Below are 26,440 nucleotides of genomic sequence, written 5' to 3'. Positions count from 1 at the left end.
CAGGATAAGTGTCGTTTGTCTTAGATTTCACATTATAGAAGTCCCAGGAGTTGAAGTTATCAACTCTAATACTAGAACAAAATGGGCCTCATTCTATTTTTTCACCAATGTTTTTAGAATACAAGTTGAAATTAAAAATTTGCAAATGGAGTAAACACAATTATAATTCAATCCTCAGGAGAGATATTTCTAGAATAGTTTTGTATCCTCGCAAATGTATTCAGATTGTATGTATTGCTTTATCATTTTTTCGATTGATCTAATGAATATTTAATATCTACCTCTTCCATTTGATGTTAAATAATGAATTACCAATATTAATTTTTTTTATTTCTTTGTTTTTACATCAACCTCAGAAACTTCATCAAAGAAGCATTTTGTCTCACGCAAAATGACTACGATGGAGACGTTTGAAACCAATATTCTTAAAATTTAATCGTGGAGGACCAGAATAGTGAGTGCAAAGATATACTATTACAAGCAGCAATCTATGAGCCATTTCTCAACATATTCTCTTTCTACGTCTATACACCTAGTCCAGCGATGCATTTTTAACTTTTTCAAATAATAGTTTGCTGCTTTGCTCTCGTCATAATAGGCTTTTACGTATACGATAACGTCCTAGTTCGATTGAAATCAATCTCCTGCAAGTGAAAATTTTATTCATTACAATTACCGGAGTTTAAGGAGTTCAGTTGTTCTATTGGAAAGACACTTTCTTTTTTTATGATTGCGGTCGCTCTTTTCTCCTTTTACTGTATCAAACAATGATGTGTAATACTCTTCTCTCATTGTTTGATCGATATAAATATAATACATAAGCATAAGTCCATGACTATCCTAAAAAACTTTGTAGTCTTTGCAGTTTTTGGAGCAGGTTCTTTCTTTGCAATCCATTTTTTCTTCATTTTAGAAGTATAGAGGCTAAAGTATCGTTTTTTTTAGCAGTGTAGGATTTTCTAGAGGACAGGTTGCTAGCCTCACCTTTAAACCCTCCTTATTTATCCGGGCTTGGGACCGGCATCAGAGCCTTCGGACTAGTCGATCCATCCAACGACTCTGTAGGCGAAGTAAGACCTATTCTCACATATGCCTCAGAAACCAGAGTCGACGCATCAACAACAAGAAGAATAATGAGAGTCACAGAGATGAAAATACTGCGAACCATGAAAGAAGTCACCCTCAGGGACAGAATAAGGAGTGATGACATAAGAGAAGAATTGGGCGTACAGGATGTGGTGAGATGGGTCAGGGTACGAAAAGGATTCTAGAGGGATCACGTAGAAAGAATGCCAGAAGACAGATGGGCAAAGTAGGCGAAAATTCAGAGACTGAACACACGCAAAACGCAAAAAATCGACGCAAATGCGACACCCAACGTGGAGAGATCTCACTTATGCATAATTCTCAAGCAAATATTTTCATTCTTTCGATATGCCTATAGCCTCTTCTATCTCTCTAGTACCATTTGGTGAACACTTTCAATTTTATCGTTAATTGCCGCAATTATTAGTCATCTCAATTGCTGATATGGCTACATTTGGTTTGAATTTAGCTTTCATTTCGTAGGCGTATTCACTCAATTTTTCTTTTTTTAGAAATATGTTTAAGCGACTCACTTATACGATATGATATAAGCGTTCAAAATGGCTGAAAGAATCTCGTATGCCCAAATGTATTTCTCACTTATTGTGTATACAGGGTGTTTCAAAAAAAGATAGACTAACATTAAAAACAGTCAATAGGGAATATGCATATGGTATAAATTCGAATGATCATTTCTTCTTAGAAACATTATAGTCGAAATATTATTATAAAATGATTATTCCACAATTTAATTTATTCTCAATGGTATTAAACGATAACTAAAAAGTGCAAAATAAGTGAACCAAATTCAAATTTGATAAACGCATTATCATTGGTTGTGATTTCAAATTCCACGTCCTGTATTTATCGTGGTCAAAACAGTGCGTTTTTGTGTTTGGAAGAATTATCCTGTTTTTATAATCTGATTATTATCGTGACATTGATAATTAACTACGAAGCTCACTGAAAGTGGTTGTATGAAAGACAATCAGACAATTCACTGAAAATAGATGCATTATTTGACGGCATATTTTGTATCTAATCAAGTTTTTACATTGAGACACTAATATAATTGGAATTTTTCAATACATTTGTACTTAAATTTATGGCAACTTGTAAAAAGTTGCCAAAAAACCGGATAAAAAGGGGGTTGAGGGGCGGTGTATGACGAACTAAACACGAAATGGCGGCTCATCACATGACTCATAGTGGACTTGCCCCCTTCTTTCCGTGTAGCGCTTGGACTTAGCCCTTTCTTTCCCTGCACACTACTTTTTCTTTTGCTTATTTGAAGGGACTAGCCTCGTTTGTTCCCTGTCTTGTTTTCACAAAAGTTAGTATTCATATCAAGCTACAACATGGCGCGCCTAACTCAATTTTAATTTTTTTGTGACCTAACCCCTTTTTTCCCTGTACCCTTCAAATATGATCATTTTCAAACTCTAAAAATGAGTTTGGCGTCTGAATATCATACCTTTTACGAGAAATTCAATGAAGAAATAATATTGAAATCATGGTGATAATACATATTACAATTCAATAAACATCTGAATTAAAGAAGATAATAGTTTCAGTGCTTAATATTATTGAAAAACAATCGATATTTTTAGAAAACTATATATCTTCACAAAATAATTCACAAAAAAAATAAAAATTTTCGATATGTGAATAATTCCTTCTGCTTTATATCGAAACATTTTTGAGGGCTTAATGTTAGCATTTCTAAAAATAACTTAGTTTTGAAACTATTCTTTATATTCTGTTAAAATGGACACACACTATTTTCGGATTCCATCGACGTTATGAAATAATATTTCCATTCTAACTGTAATGGAATAAACAACGATAAAATATTTCTCATGATATCAAACAAACATGCTGCTTTTTAGGCCTGATACACAATCTGCTCAAACTTACCTCTCACATGATAGTTCACAGTAGGACTCCGCGGGGAACTACAGGTGTTTGGTGTAGAATAAGATGATTTTGGGAGTACAGAATTTTTCTTGGATGGAGCTCGAGTTGAACTACTACGAGAAAATCTACCAACAACATTATTGACTTTCATATCTATATGAATATTGAATCAATTGCCTTTTTATTAATATAGTTCTAGATGATATGAACTGCTCTGATATGTTTCATGTTTCTCATATCCCACAAACGGCAATAAAATCTGAAACAAAAATTAATATCGATAATAATTGATGAAATATAAAGTAATTTACGTAGCAATAATTTTAAATATCATTCGCAATTTCGCGCATATGGAACGTAACGTCCCTTTTCTATATCTCTAATAGTTCTTAAACCAGATTAACATCTAACATCTACATAATTATAGCACTCAATATCTCTAACCAACACAATGTGAACATTTTCAGATACAGTCTCCAATAGGAGACAGTTTTCAGTGAAAAAAATCAGTGGTAGTCTCTCGTTCTGCCGATGTATGTGGATGAAACTTAGTCAGAAAGAAATGTTACTTTCTTGCAAACAGAAATGTGAATGAAATGTTTATGAACCGAAGTACAGAAGGAACGTATCATATAACTGAAGAAGGAGATTGTTTGAAAACGAGCATAAATTGAGGGAGTATATTCATCGTTTGAATTATTTGAAATCGTTTTGTCATGTACAATAGACGTTACTATCCAATTTCCTCACAATATTAACTATGTATTATTTTGAGGTTAGTGTCATATTATTTTATCCAAATAAAACTAATTGTAATCAAACATTTTAAAAATAAAGCTATATTGTCAACACTTCTCAATTATCTTATTTATGTGAAAAAAGAGAAAATTCCTACTCTGGGAGCAGACAATTGAGTCCTCAGAACTACTGTTGTATGTATTTCCTATCATATCCTGGATATCCAATATGACCTAACGCTTCTATCCTTGCCCTGCGTCCAAATATATGAGAAGTATTTGATTGTTGTGTAGCTAGCTCTTGTATTTTAAAACCATGTTAATCACTTCAGGGTTTATTTTTGCTTTTGAAAAAAAAATTCATTATGGGATCGCCCAATTCACGTTGTTTATCTGACTTGCTTATGAGACCCCGAAAATAAGTTGTTCCTTCTTTCCGCCTTTTTTAATTTCATCAAGAACTGCATGCAAAGCGAGTCTATTTTGAGTTTAGCAGTACTGCTAGATAGAGTAATTTCAAATTCACTCAGTTGAGAACTAATATAACATCTTCTGAATTCTGTTTTTTTTTTCAAAAGTCTTCGGCTTCTATGTCTTATAATCATCATGCTGAGTTTCACTTGGACTGTAGTCCAGGTTATCATCACTGCATAAATTTTGACTAGTACAAATGGTTCTAAAATAGTATTTGTTTTCGTTAAATTCAACAAGCATTAAATTGTGAAAAATAACATACTGCCTTTCCACAATATTAGACCCACATAGAAATCGAAGATGTTGGAAGTTCGTTGGAAAATAATAATCGGAAATGTCTTTTGCGGAGCTTGTATCTGTCTTTTTCTGATACTTTTACGTTAATAATGATCTAAAATACTTCTCTAGCTGCCTTATAGAAAGAGATATAAACTTTATTGACATAAAAAAATTTTACAATTCTATGGACAAAGCGACTTTTATATTAGATAATTTAAAATGACAATTTAATAATAATTATAATACAATATTAATATCTTGTTTCATACTAAATTGAATTATGCCTGTCTATAGTGGATTGTAGAATTCTGCCACATAATAATGAGGTCTTTAAAGCAGAAATTCCTCTGTCAATCTTCGGAACGTATTAAATGTATTTGCCATTTTTAATTCTGAAGGTAGCTAATCAAATAATTTTTTGCTTTGAAGATAATACATAGAAATTCTTCTTGTTGAGACATTTTTACAAAACTGACGAACATCAAATAAAAATTAATTTAACGAGATCCAAGACATAACATCGTCTATAGTTGTATTAGTACTTATTGGATTCTTGGTAGGAACGTAAACATTTACAATGTTGCTTGAAGTCGAACTAGTTGTTCCTGTTAAAATTTTCACTGCGGGGTCCATTTTGTTTTTTAATGAGTCGTCTACGTAACCCATCGTGCTTCTTTAGTTGAATTATATCACGACCGGAATTCACTAATAGAGACGCCGAAGAGCGTCGACATGTATGCCCAGTGTAGTTTTTTGGATTAAGTAAATTCAAATACGAGGATGTATTGATATTTAATGAGCTTATACCAATTCCATGCATAAACAATATATTGCGTTACCATACGAACGAACAACAACTTATTAGAAGTGTCAGTGTAAAGTTTGACGCCAAAAAAGTAAACCAGAGTTACGCAATAAATTAAAAGAAAGATATCCACCGAATTTGTGAAAATCGAAAAATTTGAGTATCGAGCCATCATCAAGTACCTGTATTTAAAAGGGTTAAGAGGTAAGCAGATTTACGAAGATATGCTTAACATCCTTGGTGATCAATGTCCTTCGTATGCGACCGTGAGAAATTGGACTGTAAGCTTCAAAAAAGGTAAATTTTGCATTGAAGATGAAGACCAACCGGGAAGACCAGTTTCTGTTCAGTCCCCGAAAATATCGATGTAGTTCATGACATGATTTTATCAGACCGTCGAATTGGGCTAAAACGGATATCTGAAGCACCGAATATTCCATACGAACGCGCGTTCATCATTTAGTTCACGTCAATTTTGACACGAGAAAACTTGCTGCAAAATGGATCCCCAAATGTTTGAATGTTGACCAAAAGCGTGCAAGGGTAGACGCGTCGCGTTCGATTTGTGCTCTATTTGAAAAAGATGTAGACTTCTTAAACCGAATTGTTACTATGGATGAGACTTGAGTACATTTCTACGATCCAAAAACAGAGCAACAATCGATGGAATAGCCACACTCTGGTTCTCCAAGACCCAAGAAGTTTCGTGTCCAAAAATCTACTGAAAAAGTTCTTGCTTCCGTTTTTAGTCATTGCCATGGAGTAATCATGATTGATTTTTTGCATAAGGGTAGAACAATAGCTGGAGATTACTATTCAACATTACTGATTACTCTACGGGAAGAACTTAAAGAGAGAAGTGGCGAAAAGCTATCCAAAGGTGTTTTTGCAGGATAACACCCCTGCCCACAAATCTCATGTTGCCATGCAAAAAATTCGTGATTTAGGATTTGAATCACTAGAATATCCCATTTATTCACCAAATTTGGCTCCGTTCGATTATCACCTCTTTCCTCAACTGAAAAAAAGTTTAAAAAATCATAAATTTTGACGCAAAAATAAGAAGTGTGTGGTAATTTTGAGTGATTTTCAATGAGTAAAACACTAAAAATGAAAACATTGCAATAAAACCAAATTTTCTTAAAAATAAAACTTGCATTCTAAAAAACAATGTTCCTTTTTTTAAAACGATAGTAGCGTGTATTTCCGCCTCTGGATGTAATTGTTATTAATATTCCCCTGGGCATGCTTTTAATTAGGTGTTGTATCACTTTTTTCTAATGCCGTCTGCTCAAGCTCATTTAAATTTTGAGGAGATTTCGACGACGAATACAGAGTTCAAAATGTTCCAGACATGCTTGATAGGATTCATATCTGGACTTCTTGGTGTCCAGTCCAGGTATGAATTCCTACTTCGTTTAGGTAATTCAGAACATCTGCCGTAACGTGTGGTCTAGCATTATAATGCATTGAACGAAAATCATCACCCAAACGGAATGACGGGATTTTCAAGAATGTCAGTTATGTATCTTGCTGCGTTAAGGGCGGGTCTAGGAAGAGACACTGCGGTCATCAAAACAAATTCTTCCCCAAAACATGATAGACCCTCCTTGGAACCGCTCCCTAGGAATGATACAAGACTGCGCAAATCATTCTCCTCGCCGTCTTCGAATTTGATTACGACCATCCGGACTTCTTAGACTGATTCTTATCTCATCAGTAAATAAAATTTGGCACCAATTTTTTAAATTCCAATTTACATGTTGCCTTGCAAATCTTGCTATAGCAACACAATGCTGTCTGGTAAAGATGATTGGAGAGCTCTTCCGCTATGTAGACCAGCATTCTGAAGGTGTAGTTTTATTGATCTATCAGAGATATTTACATTTCAGACTTCTCGTAAAAGGCTGTTGAGCTCGACACAAGTCATTGACCAATCTCTTTATGAATTTAATTGCCTAACTCTATTAATTTTTTGTTTAACTATTCTCGAATTTAACATTGACTTAAATTACTGCTGTCCATAAGTTGGTACAATAGAATGGAAGAAACATTAAAATATGCATAGAATTTAAATTTTAAGAAGCCACAAAAACAGTTAATTTCTGATAACTTTTAAGATACTTCAACTTTTTGAGAAAAAAGAAGAAAACCAAAAGATTCACATTTCAGGTTTTGGTATTGAAATAAAGGATGGAGCGTTATTTATGGTCACGAGTTTATTTTAGCCAGTCCGCTTATGAGCTAGATTTTTTGCTCTAACATGGGCTATATCGCACAAGTAAATCCTCATTTAGCACCGTGGGCTTCCCTTTTATAAATTAAACTTTTGTTTTTACTTCATAATGTACAATTGTTGGCATCAAATCTAAATCTAAAATAAAATTTTCTGTTTCACACGATTATTTAGTCTTTGTGTTATATAAAGGCTGAAATAATAATGTACAACAAGCAGAAAGAGAAATTCATAGCATTTATTAAATGTATAAAGATGATTTTGAACCTTAAGAATATTATAAAATATAAACTGTATTGCGAAATAGGAACATCAAAGGAAACAGATCCACTTTATTGAAGTATTATGAAGATGATAATTAGTAATCCGTTACACACAAAAGCAAAATAATTTTGCAGATCAGCAGGAATGCAGCGATAATTTGGTAGACGCGAATTTCGTAGAATTTCTCACAATCGAAGAAAAAACATCTCATTCAAGGCAAATAATAGAGAACTTAATTAATCACTGCTCAAAGCAAAATATGTTGAAATTGAAGCCAAAATTTAATGTTATCTTGAGATATAGAACAATATATTTATGAAACAATGCTAAGGGAAATAATAATCAATGAATTCTCATATCATCCAAAGAGATCCAGGCAAAGCTTTGGCATGAGACGTAAATAATTAAGATCCATTTGTTATATGTTATATATCTAGAATCGGTTATTTTTAAATGATTCTTTGTTTCTAACTACTAGTCTTCAAAACTTCATTTAACTCAAGCATTTTTTGTATTATTATACTAAATCAATGTCATAAGGGAACACAAAGACAATATTGAATTCACTGTTTACACCACCACTACACCAACACTCACCATTACACTGTCTGACGCGCGTTTCGATAACCAAGTTATCGTCTTCAGAGACTCAACTATCTTCAGCTCAGAAAAAATGTTAGTCTACTATTCGGAAATGACCGTTTTACGCTGCTCCAATGGAGCTGTAGTCACATGTCCAGTTATTCCGGCAAAATAGTGACCAAGGGGTTAAAAGTGCTTCTTGCTCAAACAAATTTTGTTGGATTTGGTACGTCTTGAAAGAACCATACCTTCGATTGTTGTTTACTTTCGGATTCATATGTATATATACATGAATCATAGCCGGTCCCGATCTTATAGACGTTTTTTGAAGGGTCAGGGTTAAATTTTTTCGGCATTTGTTTGCACCAATCCAAACAAGCTTTTTTGAACAAGTGTCCAATTATGTGGTATCAAACGCGAAAAAATCTTTTTGGCAGCCATCCAATATTGAATGTATGCGAGTGGAGCTAAGGCTAAAAGATGCTTCAATCTCACGTTATGTCACATGACGTTCTTGCAATAACAGTTTATGCACAGCATCGATGTTTTCTGGCACAACAGAGTATTTTAGGCGAGGCTCGAGATGGTCGTCACCAAAAGCCGATACAAGTTGATCGGCACATTGCTACTTCAAATATACTGAAATTACAGTATTACAGAATAGATACCGAATGAGGAGAAGCATCTGGGAAGATCATAAAGTATATGGTGTGATCAGATCGCTCAGTATATGCAAAGTCTACGAAAATGTGATCGCGACGGACAGATTCAAAATAGAAAGAAATTAAGAACAATTGTCGAAGCTGCAAAGCATGTAATAAATTGTAAATGAGTAGAATGGAATGAAAGTTTTCTTTCCAAAATATTCAGGGTAAATTCAAGCGAATATATTTCTAGAAAAATGTATATATAACCAATTGATATTCTTCCTTAAAATTTCAAAAGTGTGTTGAAAATATATTATTTAGAATACTTCAAAACCAAGCAAAAACGGAAAATGCTTAATTATTTTCATTCCCAACAAAGAGAAACACCCATCTCTGCTATTTATGCAATTAGATCAGTTTTTCAGAAAGTTTCATCGTCTACCGCATTAATGACCTACTTTTCCTTGTTTTAATATCACCTTCGCTATGGGGAACCCTCTGGGGATCTTGTCGTCTAACTTCAAATTACAAAAGGAGAAATCTGCTATATATTTGGTTTAAGCAAAATAATTGTGAATTATAATTCATAAAAAAACTTCTGCTTTGTTTGGTTTTTTTATTCGTAAGCACATCCAGTATCAAATTATGTCCCACATTACAACATGTTTTAATCATAGTTATCGCCCAAATTTCCTAATTTGTGTATGAGGATATAAGGTTATGATAGGTAATTATTTATCATTACCTACTTCCCTTCCCATTTCATTTTATAGTTATGATGGTATTCTATATATCCCTACATAAGAGATAGTTAGGTAATGTGATAGATTTTCTCAAGATATAGATAAGCTAGTGCGTAAAGGTCGTGAATCGAATTCGTTATCACTTCAGCTCACCTCTCCTGGTTTCAAGAATAGTAAATATTAATACCGTAGCCTTTCTGTTACAGAGGAAGGACTCGGCTGTTTCCTTATAAAAACGACAAAACTTATCAGGAATTCTTTAGCGTTTTTTCCTTCAAATGCGGTGCTTTGTTACAATATCTCTTATCGATGAACACAGCAAGATAACTATCCCAAAAATCGTCGTCAACACTTTCTGGGCTATGAAACCGTCTTTGTTTTTTTCTAAGCAGGTTTGCCCTTTGCCACCTACTGTCTTGACTGTTTTTTCCAGAAGTGTAGTGATGAATCCAAGTTTCATCTGCAATAATGGAACCCTCAAATTAAACCAATGGGGTGAAAGCAAAGACCTACGATGCTATTTTTACAAAGAAGGGAGGTTCTGCAGCTCAGGATTTTGTCCTGTATGGACATAAAATATTGCCGCAAATTCGCTTGTTAGGTGTTGACATTGGAAACAATATGTCTATGTCAATGTGGCTTAGTCACTTGGCCAACTCAACCAAAGCAGCTTCACAATAACTTGGAACTCTCTTTAAGATAAAGAAGCTATATACTCCGCAACAGCTTCTAATCATCAACAGAATCGTCCATTTTTGGAATATTGCTCGCACATTTGGTGCTTGGCTCCTAAGCATTCCCTGAATATGCTCGACTCAATACAGAGCAATTCGACTTATAAACGATCCAGAGTTGACCAGAACACAATACATACATGTTTTTCATAAACACTGTTGACAATTTTTTCATTCCATCAATTTCCTTTCTTAATACTTCTCACAATTTTTTGCCAATATATATACAAATATATATTGACACTTGTTGAAATATTGGCGACCACCACATTAACGGAACTACTGATATTTTGTCATGGGTTTTGTCTTATGAAAGAAGTCCATGTATCACTTCCTGATTATTAATTGTGAAAGCTAGACTTGGATATTTGAAGCCTCTTGCAGGGAACTGTTTTGAAAGTTGCAGTACTGCTAATGAGTGTGAGTATTAGTTATTTACGTAACTAGTTATGAAAAGACCGATATTGTTCAACAAGAGTAATATCTGCCAAAACGAGCGCCATCGAGTTTTGCAAATTACGCGAAGCACACGAAGATTTTCCAAAATAAGACAAAACAAGTGGAATAATTTCTTGAAATGTCCTCAAATGAATCATACATTCCACTTAAAGTAAGAAAGTCCGCAAATACTGCAGTGTGTAGTTAATATTTGAAAAATCAAGAAGTAGATACGCCCTGGCCTACCAAAAAAAAAAAAAGAATATCAATGACAAGGTACTAATTGCTTATTTTGAAAATTTAAAAACGTTAAAGGCGTCAACTTTGTGGACTACATACTCAATATTGAGATCTGAACTCACCGTGCGATATCAATAAGTACACTATGCTTTTGTCGGAGATTTTACCGGAGGAGAAAGTAGAAAGACTTATAAAAGAGGCTGAAGATGAAATATTTCTATTTGCAATTTTCGATAGATTTATAATTTATTATTAAATAAATCTGTTCTTTGATCGCAATGATAATAGGGATTGCAGGAAGGCTGAACTGACGTTCACACGAGACGGAGACGTATTTAATGAAGGTACCTTTTTTAAGGGCATAAATACCATTCGAAAATAATTAGCAAAGATTGCTCAGTACCTGAGTTTATCTAATGTTGAAGGATACAAAGGACAGTGTTTCAGACGCTCGTCAACGTTTCTCCTAGCAGACTCAGGAGCGGACATTCTGAAAATAAAGGAACACGAAGAATGTAGCCGAAGGCTATGCTGAGAATTGATTTAGAAAATAAGAAAATAATTTCAGTAAACATTCTGTGTCAAGCCTCTGGCATATATGTAGATATCACAGCTGCAAATGAAATTAACATTAGACAAGAAATTCAAGAGAATATTCGCCCAGAACATGCACTTACTTTGAATAATTATGTCTTTGATAATATTCTTTCCTATGCTTATAAATCTTAAAATACTATATAATACTAATACTAACTCAATAAATTATTCTTTGAAACTTGTTATGTAAAGTTTTTACATAACTACATTTCATAAATAAGTTCTGAAAAATGTGACGTCAATTGTCAATGAGTGGCTTAAAGTGTTACATTTGATAGCGGCTTTAAATAAAATATCAACTCATCTTTTCATGATCTCTCTGATGGTGAACGAACTTCTTCCAATAAAAGAATACTTAGTTTTCTAGAAAATCTAAATACATTTCAGCATTTAAATGTTCCTAAAAAAATATGGTCCTACTACATATTCACCAATAATATCTTCCCATATATTCAACGACCATCTAGTTTCACCGTGTCACTATGTGATATGAATTAATTGATGAATAATAGAGAAAGTTTTACCTGCTAGCTTAACCATTCAACATTGTTTGAATATTCTGTCCATGACAGCTGGAAAGCTAAACATTTATCGAGTATTATTTATTTTTTCTTCACCATTTGATTTCGATAAATACATAGAAACATACTAAAATCTTGAAAAACAACCAAACTATCTATCAGCACAGCAATTATTTCATTCAATTTTCAGTAAATTTCAATCAGCCTAAGGAAATTGGAAAAGAAGGATAGGAGGATAACGTCTAGTCAAAAAAGCTATATGAAGCAGGTATGTCTCAGGAGATTTATTCATATTATCCTGCCTTTTGTAGGGAATTCTAAATTTGAAATGACGTACCGATGACCCGAATCGATTCAATTTCAAGGGTTAAATAAAAGTGATTGATTGATGAGTAGAAATTTTCATATACTGGTATGAAGGAGAAACTTTACATCTTATTTGAATAGAATTTCCAATTTAATTTGTATTTGATAGATATATGAAACACTAGACTTCAATTGAAATGCCATATTTTTAATGCGAGGATGATCAGTGATGTTATAATTTATTCCAAGCCTCAAGTTATTAAGTTACAATCTGAAAGAATATACAAATTTGATTTCATAGCTCCTATTACTTCTACGTTTAATGGAAATCATTTTCAACAAATTTTCTGAAATATTTTAATAGTTGGAAGGAAGGTACAGTGGATAAAGCGGATATTTCATATTAATTTCCGCAATGGTTTCTTAGCTCTTTGGGAATGTGCTATATTTTGAAATTAAATGTTATTTTCATTATATTGACCGGGTTTTTCTCACATATTTTAGCGTAATGGTGAACTAAAATGTACAACAATACTCTGTGTTTATTTTTTTTTTTTTTCGGGTTGATACTACAAAAAGCAACATTCCTGCTGTATATCAAAAAACTGGAACTACTACTACTTGGTTCAGAACAAAAGTACATCTTCGTACTACCAACCACCTTCTTGTTTCGAGTCAGTGTTTTTTTGTACTCATTTTACACGAAACTTCAACGTAAATACTTCATACCATTCATCGGGAACGACAACTGGTGACATAGTTATTTGTCAAAGTTCCTCATGGTTGTTGATATCGCTCGTTAAATAATTTACTATTATTTTTGAAATTACACTTTCAAATTTTGAAAACTTATATGAATATGAGGATCGTATTTCTTCCTATCATATTACGAGTCTGGATTTATGCTTATCAAAGCTCACATGTGCTCTTTGAATGCGGTGCTTCCCTAATTCATTAGACTATCTATAATAGGCTTGTTTCCACTAAGAATAAATCGGATGGTTTAGAGTTTCTAATGATTAACCATGTTAATTAGTAAACAAAAGAACAAATTTTCTATTAAAATGTTAAAAGATTAACTGGTAATGTTTTTGGAAAATAAAAACGACAATATGAAGCGTTTAATCACGTTACATTAAACACCAATCAGAGTAGTGTGACGTCACACCTCGCGAAACGCCATTTTCGTCTAAAGTGACAAGGTTATTTCGAGTTTTCAGCAATTATTGTTAAATTAATACAGTTCGTATTAAGTTTAATCTTGAAGGCCAGGTATAATTTGTCATGGAATCATAATTTAACAAAGCAAACAGCAGTAATTTGCCGAAAATTGACGACGTTATGCTCGGCAAATTTTTTACAATGAAAATCGACTTTTGTTCATCGGAATTCCGCAATGTCAAAACTTATATGTAAGTATTATGTAAAGAGCAACCAAAATCTCATTTAATCAGCAGTCAAAATATTTTATGGGTTATGTGTGGTATATTATGATAGATTTTGTAAAATTCATTTCTTTTATTATACATTTATAAATAGATTGTAAAAGTTGTGTTTGATACTTACATCAAAGTTTTCTTCGTATTTGTTTATTGTTTGGAGTGTATATGAATAATTTGTTTGGGGTTTTTATCCTAGTATTTTACATTGGGGCTGTTTCACACGGTGTGTCGTCATTAAAGACGCCATGACAGTCTTGGCCTTTTTCGCGGTCAATTCAATTTCAAATTCATTTCTAAAAACTGAAAATACTAATGTATGTTTTGAACCAATTTCCAAATTTTGTCAACTCGCCTATTGTAGATGCTAAGTCACTCAAAAAGTATGTTTTAACTCGGTAATACGACGTCTGGTGCCCGGAAAACCATAAAATATGAAAATGGTCGATAGTACTTATTTCAATATTGCCTCCACTTTGATATTTAAGTACCCCAGTTTTTTTAAAACGTATAATAAGTATAACAAGCCTGCCCTTCGATGCTTTATTGACCTAGCTCAAGCTTTCCACAATGTAAAGCGCAAATACATAATTCGCACGACAAAACACTCACATATGTCGGTTCAAAAATAACTGGAATTAGACATGGTGACAGCTCAAGCCCAATGCTTTTCAACCTTGTCCTGTACCGCCTAATAAACGGAATCCAAACCGAGGGTGGATACATGTTGGAAAGCGGTGAATGCCGAATTGTATGCTGTATGTTGGATGGTGCTGTCCTCATAGCACTACGTGGAAAAATTTTCGAAAGGATTTGGCTGTAAGACCTCATAAGATACGGCTGGTGCAAGAATTGAAGCCACACGATCTCCCACAACGTCTAATATTTTTGAATGTGAATGGCGAGCGCTACCGTGTGATGATTGACGATTTTTTTTGCCCAAAATTGAAGAAATGGACATGCCTGACATGTGGTTTCAACAAAACGGTGCCACATGCCACACGGCACGTGAAATAATGGCCAAATTGAGAGCTGCCTTCTGCAGTTCATCTCCCGTTTGGGGCCCGTTAATTGGCCGCCTAGATGGTGTGATTTAACGCGTTTGGACTATTTATTGTGAGGCCATGTTAAGTCTAATGTCTATAGGGATAAACCCTCAACGATTTACGCACTGGAAGCCAATATTGAAGCATTGAATGCAACGAATTACTCTAGTTAAACAACGTGACACTATTTTAGATCGCCAAGATTATAACGTATATTATAGAAAGAGCACGCATAAAGTATATCCTAGATTAATAATACACAACAACATCAGCAATTGGAAAGTAAATAGTACTCTACTGGTTGAATTTACTCTTTATAAAGGTATTACTATACTGCTAAATGTTAAAAAGTTTGTGGTAGCGATATAAACAAAATAAGCTTTTCTATTCGTTATGATAATTGTTATTCAAATTATGTGATTAAGCTCTTAATTTTGATAGAAATTTGTAGCACTGCAACGCTTATTCGCTAATCGACCCTGAGGTAGTAATTAATGTAAAACTGGACAATCACATTTCAGCATTTCATGCGTTCATATCAATTGCTGTTTGTTTTCAAAACTCATCTTTTGTGACTACCATTTTTCTCATTATGCACATCTCAACAATTGTCTATAATTTCAATTATATCATTATTGCTTCTGGAAAATTTTGTTTTAGTAGGATAATTAATTCTCCGACAAAATCTTCTCTAAAATACCCTTTGTATGCAAACACAATACGCTGACAGTTTTAATAGAATTGGAAATCATATTAGGTATAGACCATATTATAACCCATTGTGGTCACGTTCAGAATATTGTCTCCTTTCAGATGAAAATAAATGAATTAATCGCCCTCGTTCCTTCGGTTCCTTTTTCAACAATGCCGCATTGAATAAACAGAAGGACACGGCAGCCAAACAAAAGAATTAGTAGGTGGACATGACAGCAGTACAATCTATCAGAAAATTATAACGAATTTTCTAGAGAAGCGTTCAAAACATACCTATGCAAAAATTCTATAATATCATCGTGATTTTTACATCGGAAAAAATGTAAAGTTCACTGACACCCTATTTGTTATAAAACATACAATATTACAAAATTCTAGCTTAACAAACGACTTTTGAACAAAGCATAATTAAACAAAAATCTAATTAATAGAAAGTTAAGGAGACCAAACCAATACGTTAATAAGGAAAGGAAAACCGAATAGGCTTTTTTATGTGAAAATCAAGCACTCGAGTGGTACCTGCCGTCTGGAGATGCCTCCGGATATTCCTTTTGAACTTCTGTAGGTTGTAGTGCTTGGAAAAGATGTACCTTGGTAGCTTATTTTACAGGCTTGCACTACTTCAAAGGAAAGGGTATCGATAAGTTGACATTTTGGGCGTCCGCTGGTGAACTCAAGCCATATCTGCCCAGTAATGAACTGCTCTAGGTGCGACCTTTCTTCTATGCTCTAAGCTGTCCACGTTTTTGGTCAACTCTGTATCGCCTATAAGTCGAATTAAACTCTTCTGTATACTATTAGATTACTATTCGACATTACTGACCACTCTACGGGAAAAAATTGAAGAGAAAAGACGCGGACACCCCCCTTATTCACCAGATTTGGTTCCGTCTGACTATCATCTCTTTCCTCAACTGAATAAAGTTTAAAAGGTCGTAAATTTTCTTCCAATGAGGAGGTAATAAAAGCTGTGGAGGTCTGGTTTGTAGAGCAAGAAGAAACATTTTTTTTAAAGATCTAGAGACGTTGCAGGTTCGCTCTAATAAATGTATGAAATTAAGAGGAGAATATGTTTAGTAATAAAATATTTTATTATTGAATTTTGTTTGGTTCTATAGTAGGCTAAGAATTTTCCAATATATCCTCGTATATTATTATTTGAAATAACTATCAATGTAGTGTTAAATGTTTACACTCTTTGGGTTTGCTCAAGCAACTCACTGTTAAATTTGATATAAAAAAAAACAGTACTCAAAAAAGACAAAGTATGACTTTTTCATGACATTCGTTTTACCTGCTTTCCACTAACTCTAACTCAGAATAGATAATCAGAAAATTGTGCATCTAAATCAATCTGACACCTCCAAAATCGAAACGTTGAGGACACAAACCCAATCCTCTTCAACGACACAAACGATCAAGTGATAGGACATTTGAAATTCAAATCCCACTCACACAGAAGAACGATAGCTGCCAGATAAAGAAATTTGAAAGGATCCGCATTTCCTTTTTTCTTATGGAAACATGTTCTCAATAGAAAATAAGATGGGGATATAAAAAGAGTAGTTAATAATAATAAAAATTTTGTTTGACTCATAATAGTCTTTAACTGCCGACATCACCTGGACCACCGAGCCATTTTAATAAGTCTGGTAACATAAAATAATCTCAGGGGGCTAAATCTGGAGAATGAGGTAGCAATTTAAGCTTTAATTTTGCTGATGCATTGTCTTGATAAAACAATACTTTCTTCTTAGCTAAATGCGGTCGTTGTTACTTGATTTCTTAGCTCAGACGCTACATACAAGTTTTCCCTTTTTCAAGATAGTCAATAAACTTTATCTCACGCATCTCAAAAAACCGACGCTATCATCTTGCTCGCAGTGGAACGGTCTTTTCTTCTTTGAAGCCGATTCTCCCTTTTCACAATGGATTGTTTTGATTGTTCTCTTGTTTTGGTTGTGAAGTGATGGATTAACATTCATCCATGGTTATGAAACGGCGCGAAAATTCGGCTTTATTTCTGAGAAACATTACCAAACACTGGATGAAAACATCTTCAAGATTCTGTTTTTGCTCCATTGTGAGCAAACGTGGCTCTCAGCTTGTACACAGCTCTCTCATGTCCAAATTTTAGTTAATATGTGATGTATCCCACTTTTTGAAATGCTTACTATGTCTGCTAGCTCTCTCACTTTAAATCAACGATCATCCAGTGACGCTTTGTGGATTTTCTTCAATATTTCTGAAGTCGTCATCGACCACTGCGATGCTGGTCTTCACAGATCGTACGGCCTCGGTTAAACTGTTACCCAATATTTTACTGTTGAGAATGAAGAAGAAATCTCGCTGAGAATAGAATCTAGCTCAACTTTTATATTGGTTGAGCTAAAGCCTTTCAAATAAAAGTATTTTATCACATAACTATGAACAAATTTTTCATGTTTACAAATTCACTAAAATCGGGCTACCAAACAAATACCAGACAATATATGCTTTATTTATTGTGTACTTTCTAATACAGTGATATTTTCCAAGCAATTACATCCATCTCTAGGTCAAGCTAGGTACTTCTGAAACCATCCTCGTATATAATAATATCAGCATCAATTTGATATTTTCATCAATTTCGTACATTATAAATGTATTCCATGTCATATATTTACGTTCATCAGCAAAAAGATGAATTATATCATAACTTTTCAAAAAAAAACTTGGGTTAATATAATTCATTTACAAAAATGTAATATTACAAGCAGTAGCTAGGAAATTTATGACATCAAGTTAATTTGATTGGAACAACTGTTATAAAATATGCAAAATGGCATATTTTCCAGTCAGACTTGAACCCGCGACCATTCAAGTGCAAGGCAAGGATATAGCCGCGTTACCTTCAACGCATTTCGATTACAGATTGTTGACTTACTAAATCTAAATAACATTTGAGATTCAATGAAAATTCAAAAAGATGAGTATCTTTTGGTAATACGAAACTTATTTGTTTGTTTCAGCAGTATCTATTCAATTTTTAAGTTGAATTTAAAAGTTCTATAACATTTTGTTTCACATCAAAATCGATGTAATTAATTCACGCGATATTATCGAACATTTCAACATTTCTCTATTGATCATGTTTTCTCATCAAAAGCGAAAGAGACTCGCTAGAAGTTCTATGTTAATTGGTTGATTAAAAGTTAGTAAGAATTTGATTAGAAAATTCCACACAGACAAACTAACAGGGTAAGTTTAATAGAATGTGGTAAAAAAGTTAGAAATCAAAATTCGGAGGTGGTTGAGACGATTAAGAATAAACCTATGAGAAGCGACAACTTTTTTTAAAAGATATTGACAAAAAAATCTATTTAATAATACTAATATTGTTTGTGTGTAGGTATTTATGCTGAATGAGGAATAAATTCCATTGTTTCAATATGTACAGTGTGATTGCTCAATGTAATAAAGTTCAGTGCCTCCTTAGTCCCTTTAAGTATCAATTTCCAGAATGCTGTGCCGTATTTGAAAAATTATAACCAATTTTAAATAAAAGTTGTAACAAGTTCAATACCCCGTATAATGTAAGAGAATTCCAAGAATGAAGATCTGTTGCATTCGTAGTGCTCTTGAAAATTATTTATTTCGTTCATATTCATTGAATCTGACACAGGGTGAATCAAAATACTAATACATTATTTTCTCGGTTTTTCAAAACAAATCACTACAAATCACAAAACACTACCAAGATGCTTTTCTTTCTATCAAGCATTCCCTATGCCTAAAATTATTAGTTCTTGCGCTATTTTGATCCTTCACATTCAGCTTTATGGAACACCCTGTAATACTATAAATAATTTCAAAAGATAGTTATAATAATATAAATAATAAAAACATCTCGTTTTTTTAATTATTCCAATGGGACAACTGGTCCTTCCCCATCTCTCAATTCTATTATTATGAGATCTTTAATCGAAATAGTACTGTTGCGAACTCGTTCCCAACATTAGCCGTAAAGCTGACCCAGTCCGGTTAAAATGAAACTCTTAAATTTGGATAAAGCGAAATTCGTTTGAAGTTTGTTTACGTTGTTTTTTTTTTTGAACTAATTTCTAGAAAGGTCTCTTTATTTATTTGTTTTGTTTAGTTTGTTTATTTTCTATAATTTTTGAGAAAATCGTATTGGTATCCAAACGATTTTGTCAATAGTCAAAGAGAAAGGAACGAAATAGAAAACCAACCAGTAAATCTAAATAAATTATTCAAGTAAGTTAAATATTAGTGAAGAATTAGTTATTATAAGTTAGTTAAGTCTAGTGTAAGTGTTTAAATGAATTAAATAAGTACGAGACAGAATGTATAGATGGAACTCATGAATAGACATAGTATAAATAAATAATAAAAACATTATAGTAGAAAAAACAAACGAAGGATAATAGGCTAATGCCATAGACATCAAAATCATTTATATTTGCTGTAATTTACGAAGCACAAGATCTCTAATGGCTGGAAGCAGAATTATTACAAAATTTATTGAAACAAAAACCTTGGGAAATGCTCCAAAATAAGGAAGACCAGGAAATAGCGACGAAGTTCGTGGTAAAATTCCCAAAGAGAGAAAAACTCTGGTGAAAAACTCATCTTTAAGAAAAGATTTACTGGTCTTTATTTTCTTTTGTGAGATTTTAACAACCAAGCGATATGAAACATCTTACGATTCCGTATCCAAATAAGAAAAAACTTGAATCCTAGTATTCGGTTCCAGATAGTGCACAATCACATTATGGTCTTGATGGGTAGAGAGTTATGGATAACCAGATTGAGAAGATGTAGATTGGAAGACGTGGATCAATGGAGTAGCCACCAAGATCACTTGATCTCACCCTCTAGTTTTTCATATTTATATATATGTATAGTCGGGTCTAAGTTAACCGTCGACAGAATTTAGAAGACTGAACGAGTCAAACATGGAATGAATCACTCAACTGAGCGAACAGATGGTAGAAGACGTTTTATTTTTTTTGTGCATAACCCTATATACCAAATTATAAATATGAGGATGTTAGGTCAGAATCTATATCTATAATAACGGGAAAGGTATTCAATGATATTTTATTCAAACAAGACAAAGTAGCCCCTCTTTTCACTCATAGAGACGCTCATTCAAAATATAAAAGTATCTTTTTTCATTATTTGATGATATGGGAATAGGTAAAGCACAAAAGCCATTTACAATTGTGGATATAAATCATAAAAGAAAAACGTGGAAGAATTGTGGCTAAAAGCTAAAAATACCATCACAACGACAGCAGTAAATATATGCGATGCAACAATCATTGCTATTTTTTATAACAATGAAGTGCCCAACAGAAAACAAAAATATGAATAAATCACGAACTACTGAACCATCGATCAATACACAGGAGGATAGAGAAGAAGTAGAATTCATGGAGCATAATGATAAGCAAGAACTGATAACTAAAGTATTAAAAAGCTCACTTAGAAGAAAGAAGTATGTAAGTCATAACAGGATATAAAAATAATAGGCGTTCCGATTCCGATATATGAAAAATTGAAAAGCAGAGATTGCAGATTGCACAAACTAAACAGACATTACTTTATCAAGCATTGTTTCCAAAGGACAGAGATAGTCCCAAAAGTACCTGGCCTGACCTAGTGATTGCGGTAGTTGCTTGAATAATACAACTGTATTAGAAAGTACACAAGTCTATAAGCATAAGTTTTAAGTTTGAAGAAGGCACGTTTTTTAGTAGTTATTTGGCAGCCATCAATAGTGAACGTTTTCAGTGAATTTGTAAACATGGAAAAAATTGGTCATCGCTATGTGATGACGATATATTTGTTTGAAATGCCTTAGCCCAACCAATATAAAAGCTGAGCTGTATTCTACTCTATGTGAAACTGCTCCTTCGTTATCAAAAGTAAAATATTCGGTAGCAAAGTTTAAACGTGGCCATACGACCTGCGAAAACCACCATCGCAATGGTGAACCAAATGAGATGTCGACTGACAGAAATATTGGAGAAAATCCACAAATCGTCACTGGATGATTGTCGATTGAAAGTGAGTGAGCTAGCAGACATGGTAAGAATTTCAAAAAGTGCGAAACATCGCGTATTAACTAAAATTTGGACATGAGAAAGCTGTGTGCAAGCTGAGTGCCAAGTTTGCTCATAATGAAACAAAAACAGTGATGAGAAGATGTTTCATTCGAGGGTTTGGTAATGTTTCACAGTATTGAAGCCGAATTTTTACGCCGTTTCATAACCATGGTTGAAATATCACACCCGAAACAAAAGAACAGTCACAACAATGGACTGAAAAGGGAGAACTGGCTCCAAAAAAGATAAAGTCCATTCCATATACAGGCAAGATCACCGTATACAGTGTATCAAACATCTAATAGTAAAAGGGAGAATGAAGTTTTCGTTCTAAAATCAAAAAACAGTGTAAAACAACACTAGTTTGAGATGGCTTGAAAGCCTGATAATCCCAAAGAAAGAAATAATTGCAATAACAAGGGTTACGCCAGGAAAAACAAGAATTTTTAAGCTTCATAATAAAAGCTGGATTAAGATTAAGGGAAGGGTTCTGCATCATGAGAATTCAGACACACGCTTTCAGGCTCATTCATAATATAGAATACAAAAATGACGGATATAGGCCTTTGAAATTGCGAAATCAGAACATAAGTATATTTTTTAACAAAAAAGTACTCCATTAAATAAATGGGTTAAGAGATATGTGGATTTTTACATCGTTTACATACCAAGAAACCATTTGCCAAAAAGAGACAGTCTGAAGAAAATTATCTTAAATTCTAATGATTTGTCATACTTAAATTGAAATATTTTAATTGAACTGTGTGTAAAATCAATAAACTATAAAAAATGTTCGAAGTGGGCACCTTGCATTTCCACACACTTTCGGAGCCTAAGAAGAATATTTTTTGGAAGAGCATTCAAAGATGTTGCCTCATAGCGACTTAATGGAAGTCGATCATTTCGATCATTTCACTCCAAGCTTTTAAGATATTCCTCAAGAAATGAATCCCTTGTATTTAATTCAAGGGAACGTGGTGCTCATGCAAAAGATCTTCCAGACCAATTCACCTATTAAGAAAAATGGTATTAAGATGATTTTTTACATCGCTTAAGAAGTAAGGAGGGCCAATAGTGCATGATCCACATGTTTCTGCGAATGTTTAGACGAATATCACATAATATGGGTGGAAACTTATTCTGGAAAAATTTTAAGTATTGCTGACCATTTATATTATTAAAAAAATACAGGCCTACTAAATAATAAAATAATTGTTCTATATTTTTTTCACTCCTTTATCCCCCATAAATAAATAATCATGCCAGAGATCCAATTCTACCACGATGTCCCTTTCTATAGAATTTTATGTTGGAAATAAAAGAGAAAAAACTGAAATATCAAGCCCACAACAAGAAAATGGAAGCAAAACGCTCAATATTTATAATTACTCTAATGGAAACATTCATGTAATTAGTAACCAAACCCCCACAGGAATAGTCGTTCATGAAAAGAAGTTCATAAATTGAAGTGAAAGCGATGTTCAACTGGAAGTTATTAATTGCTGCTATCATCGGTCTCAAGCTGATTAATTTTTTAAAAACCTAGAGAAAAAGAAGAAATAAAGGAATTGGAAGGAATGACATCGAATAATTGAGACGTAATCGATTCAATCAACTGAAATATCGTTTATATTATAAAGAAACACAATTCTCCACATCATTCAATCAAATGAAAGAAGCAATAAAAAACCTTCGTTTCTTTTTCTCATTCTTCGCAATTAATGATGTAAGTATTTTCAATAAATACTTACAATTTATGAACATTTCCTCTTTATGGTGAACGGTATGACAAGTATGGAAAATGTTCCAGAAGAATTTTCGTGTAAATTTACTCAAGACGTGCAGACAGATTTATCATCAGAAAACACCTCAGATGCTTTCACTGAGTTAGCTGGTATCAGTACACGCTTTCTAGGGAAGCTTTCAGGAATGATGACAGTAGGTCTACAGAAGCCATACATAGTAATACGTTCTCAACATTAATATAATTACATTGAAATCTGAATCACCAGATTTAGAATATAGATTTGGAATATCAACATCAACGCACGATTACACTGAAAAAGTAGCAAAAACCTTTGGTCACAATAAAAACCATGAGGATTTCAGTTTTTTCAAGTTTCTACAAAAACCGTTGATTTCAGATATTTGAATTTACTAACAAAGTCCCCTTAATTTAAAGCGTAGAATCCAATGTTAAGGAGAAAAAGAGGGGTTGCTATTTGAAAAAATTAAGCTTTAAAATTTTTAGATAGCGAAATTCAGCACCATTTTCTGAACACCCTGTATAAATTTTTGTCAAGGTTTTCACAGATTTTGAAAGCTGTAAGTGTTATTTGGCCAAATCCCAAAAATATGAGACCTGGCTCACTTAAACTTAGAAATATAATTTTTATAATGGAGGGATGCATGTGTCCAAAAGTTTCGAAAATGTGAAATAATTAAAAAATTGTGGACTTTAGACGTACAATACCTCATATAAAGTTATATTAAAATTTTTCGGAGATTCCAAAAATTCAATAAAAACCATAGTTTGGATCCAATTCCTGTATAACCGGAAGTTTCAGAAAACTGAAATTATTTTAGCTGAATTGAGCATGAAATGAACACTAGTTGCAGTACTTTCCCATATGCATATCGATTCATCTCATCGTAAAGGACCCTGTATATAGATTGGTTTGCTGTTGTAGTTATCAATGTTGTTAATATTATGTTGTACATCTTCACATCAATACACCCATTGAGATTTAAACTTAGTTATAAGAGGATATCTGAGTGAGTTTCTATTCCATGAAATATACTAAAGATTTCGAGGCTTCTATCAGTTCTTGTTCGTATGATTGGAAATAAGAAAGGAGTATAATCTATATAGATCAGTAATGTTTTTTTATTATTAATCGTAAGAATGATTGAAAAGATTTAAAGGGATGTATATATATATATATATATATATATATATATATATATATATATATATATATATATATATATATATACAAAGCCGAACCCCAAGCTGTAATAGCGTACCTGATATAATCATATAATATAATTTGTATAATAAATTCTATATGACAATCCCATTTGAGATTAGTTTCAATTTTGGCTTTATTATATAAAATAGCTATTTGTTAATATAAACCACTACCAGAAGCCGAAATGTGGGAACTTGTACTCTGCCCATCCATAATAATGCATTTTTTGTGATATCAATATTAATTATCACATGATTTCTATCGACATATACATCCACTGAATGGTATAATTTTAACATCTATCTTATCTATTTACATGCCCTACACAGTTATTCCACTTTTAAGCGGTATTAAACAAAAGTACAACACTCAGAATAGTTTTTAAAACACAGTATTCTATTTCCGTCAAATTAGGTCTATCACCAGGCTGCTCAACCCCAGGCCTGCGGGCCAAAATATGGCCCGGGAAGGAATTTTAAGTGACCCGTGCAAGTGCGGTTTAAAAATACGCACCAACTTCAAAAATCCCGCGGCGCACATTATAGATCCAGTAGTACGCTGCATAAATTACATACGTGCAAAGGTTCTTGACAGACGTCAATTCGAGCTATTATTTGAAGAAGAAATCAGAGAATATGAAGAATTACAACTGTATTGTGCTGTGCAATGACTTTCATGTTGAAACATTTCTTCGAACTTGTGACAACAGGTGTCGCAATTTTTAGAGCAGAAAGGGGCTTTACCGTTCGAAGTTGATTTACTGAAGAATACATCCTGGTTGAGTGATCTTGCATTTCTTGTTGACATTACAAATTATCTCAATATTTTGAATCTCAAATTACAGGTAAAGAGTGAACACTTCCGACTATGTTTAATTTGATAATCGGATTCAAAGCAAAATTGAATCTCTTTTCAATTAGCTCTCTTCCCCACACATAAACATTTGAAAAAAGAGCTCAATGTTGTTTCTGTTGATTACTCTAAATACCAATCTAAAATTAAATGCTTATCACAGTCATTTAAGAGGAGATTTCAAGATTTCGAGAGTAAAAAACAAAATGTACAAATTTTTATAAATCCTTTCATAATAAGTTTGGCTGAAATAGTTACTTATCCTGCCAATATTCAATTAGAACTTGTTAAACTGCAAAATCATGATACGTTGAAAAACCTTTTTGCTAACAAATTGTCTTCGAAAGCGCAAAATTCTTCAGAAGATTTTGCAGATTTTTGGAAATTGGTACCAAAAGGAAAATTTCCAGCAATAACTGACCTGGCGTTACAGTTTTTAAGTACGAGTAGTTTTGGATCAACATATGTATAAAAAATAAATACCGCACATCCTTAATTGACCAACATATTTGTCACTTGTTGTTACTGTCAACGTCGGATTTGTCGCCAAACATTAATAAATTATAAAAAAACAAACAATGGCAGAAATCACATTGATTGTATAAACAAATTACCCTAGATTTCAATTTTCAATTTTGTTTCTTCATTTAGATTTTAGAATAAGATACAATTTGTTCCCAATAAACAATAATTCAATT

General features: G+C 33.1%; 1 protein-coding gene across 1 annotated transcript in view; it reads right to left on the bottom strand.

Annotated features, from left to right (window-relative positions):
- Positions 1-26,440, bottom strand: part of LOC130894066 (uncharacterized) — a 209,636-nt gene that overhangs the window by 156,732 nt on the left and 26,464 nt on the right. The window contains exon 2 of the mRNA XM_057800626.1: positions 3,004-3,262. Within this exon, the coding sequence (XP_057656609.1) occupies positions 3,004-3,154 (151 nt within the window). The 5' untranslated portion in view covers positions 3,155-3,262. The remainder of the gene's footprint in view (positions 1-3,003; positions 3,263-26,440) is intronic.

The sequence above is a fragment of the Diorhabda carinulata genome, chromosome 5, assembly GCF_026250575.1.
Source record: "Diorhabda carinulata isolate Delta chromosome 5, icDioCari1.1, whole genome shotgun sequence".
Classification (NCBI taxonomy): Eukaryota; Metazoa; Arthropoda; class Insecta; order Coleoptera; family Chrysomelidae; genus Diorhabda; species Diorhabda carinulata.
Note: the sequence above shows the minus strand (reverse complement) of the source record. Positions and strands in the feature narration are given on the sequence as shown.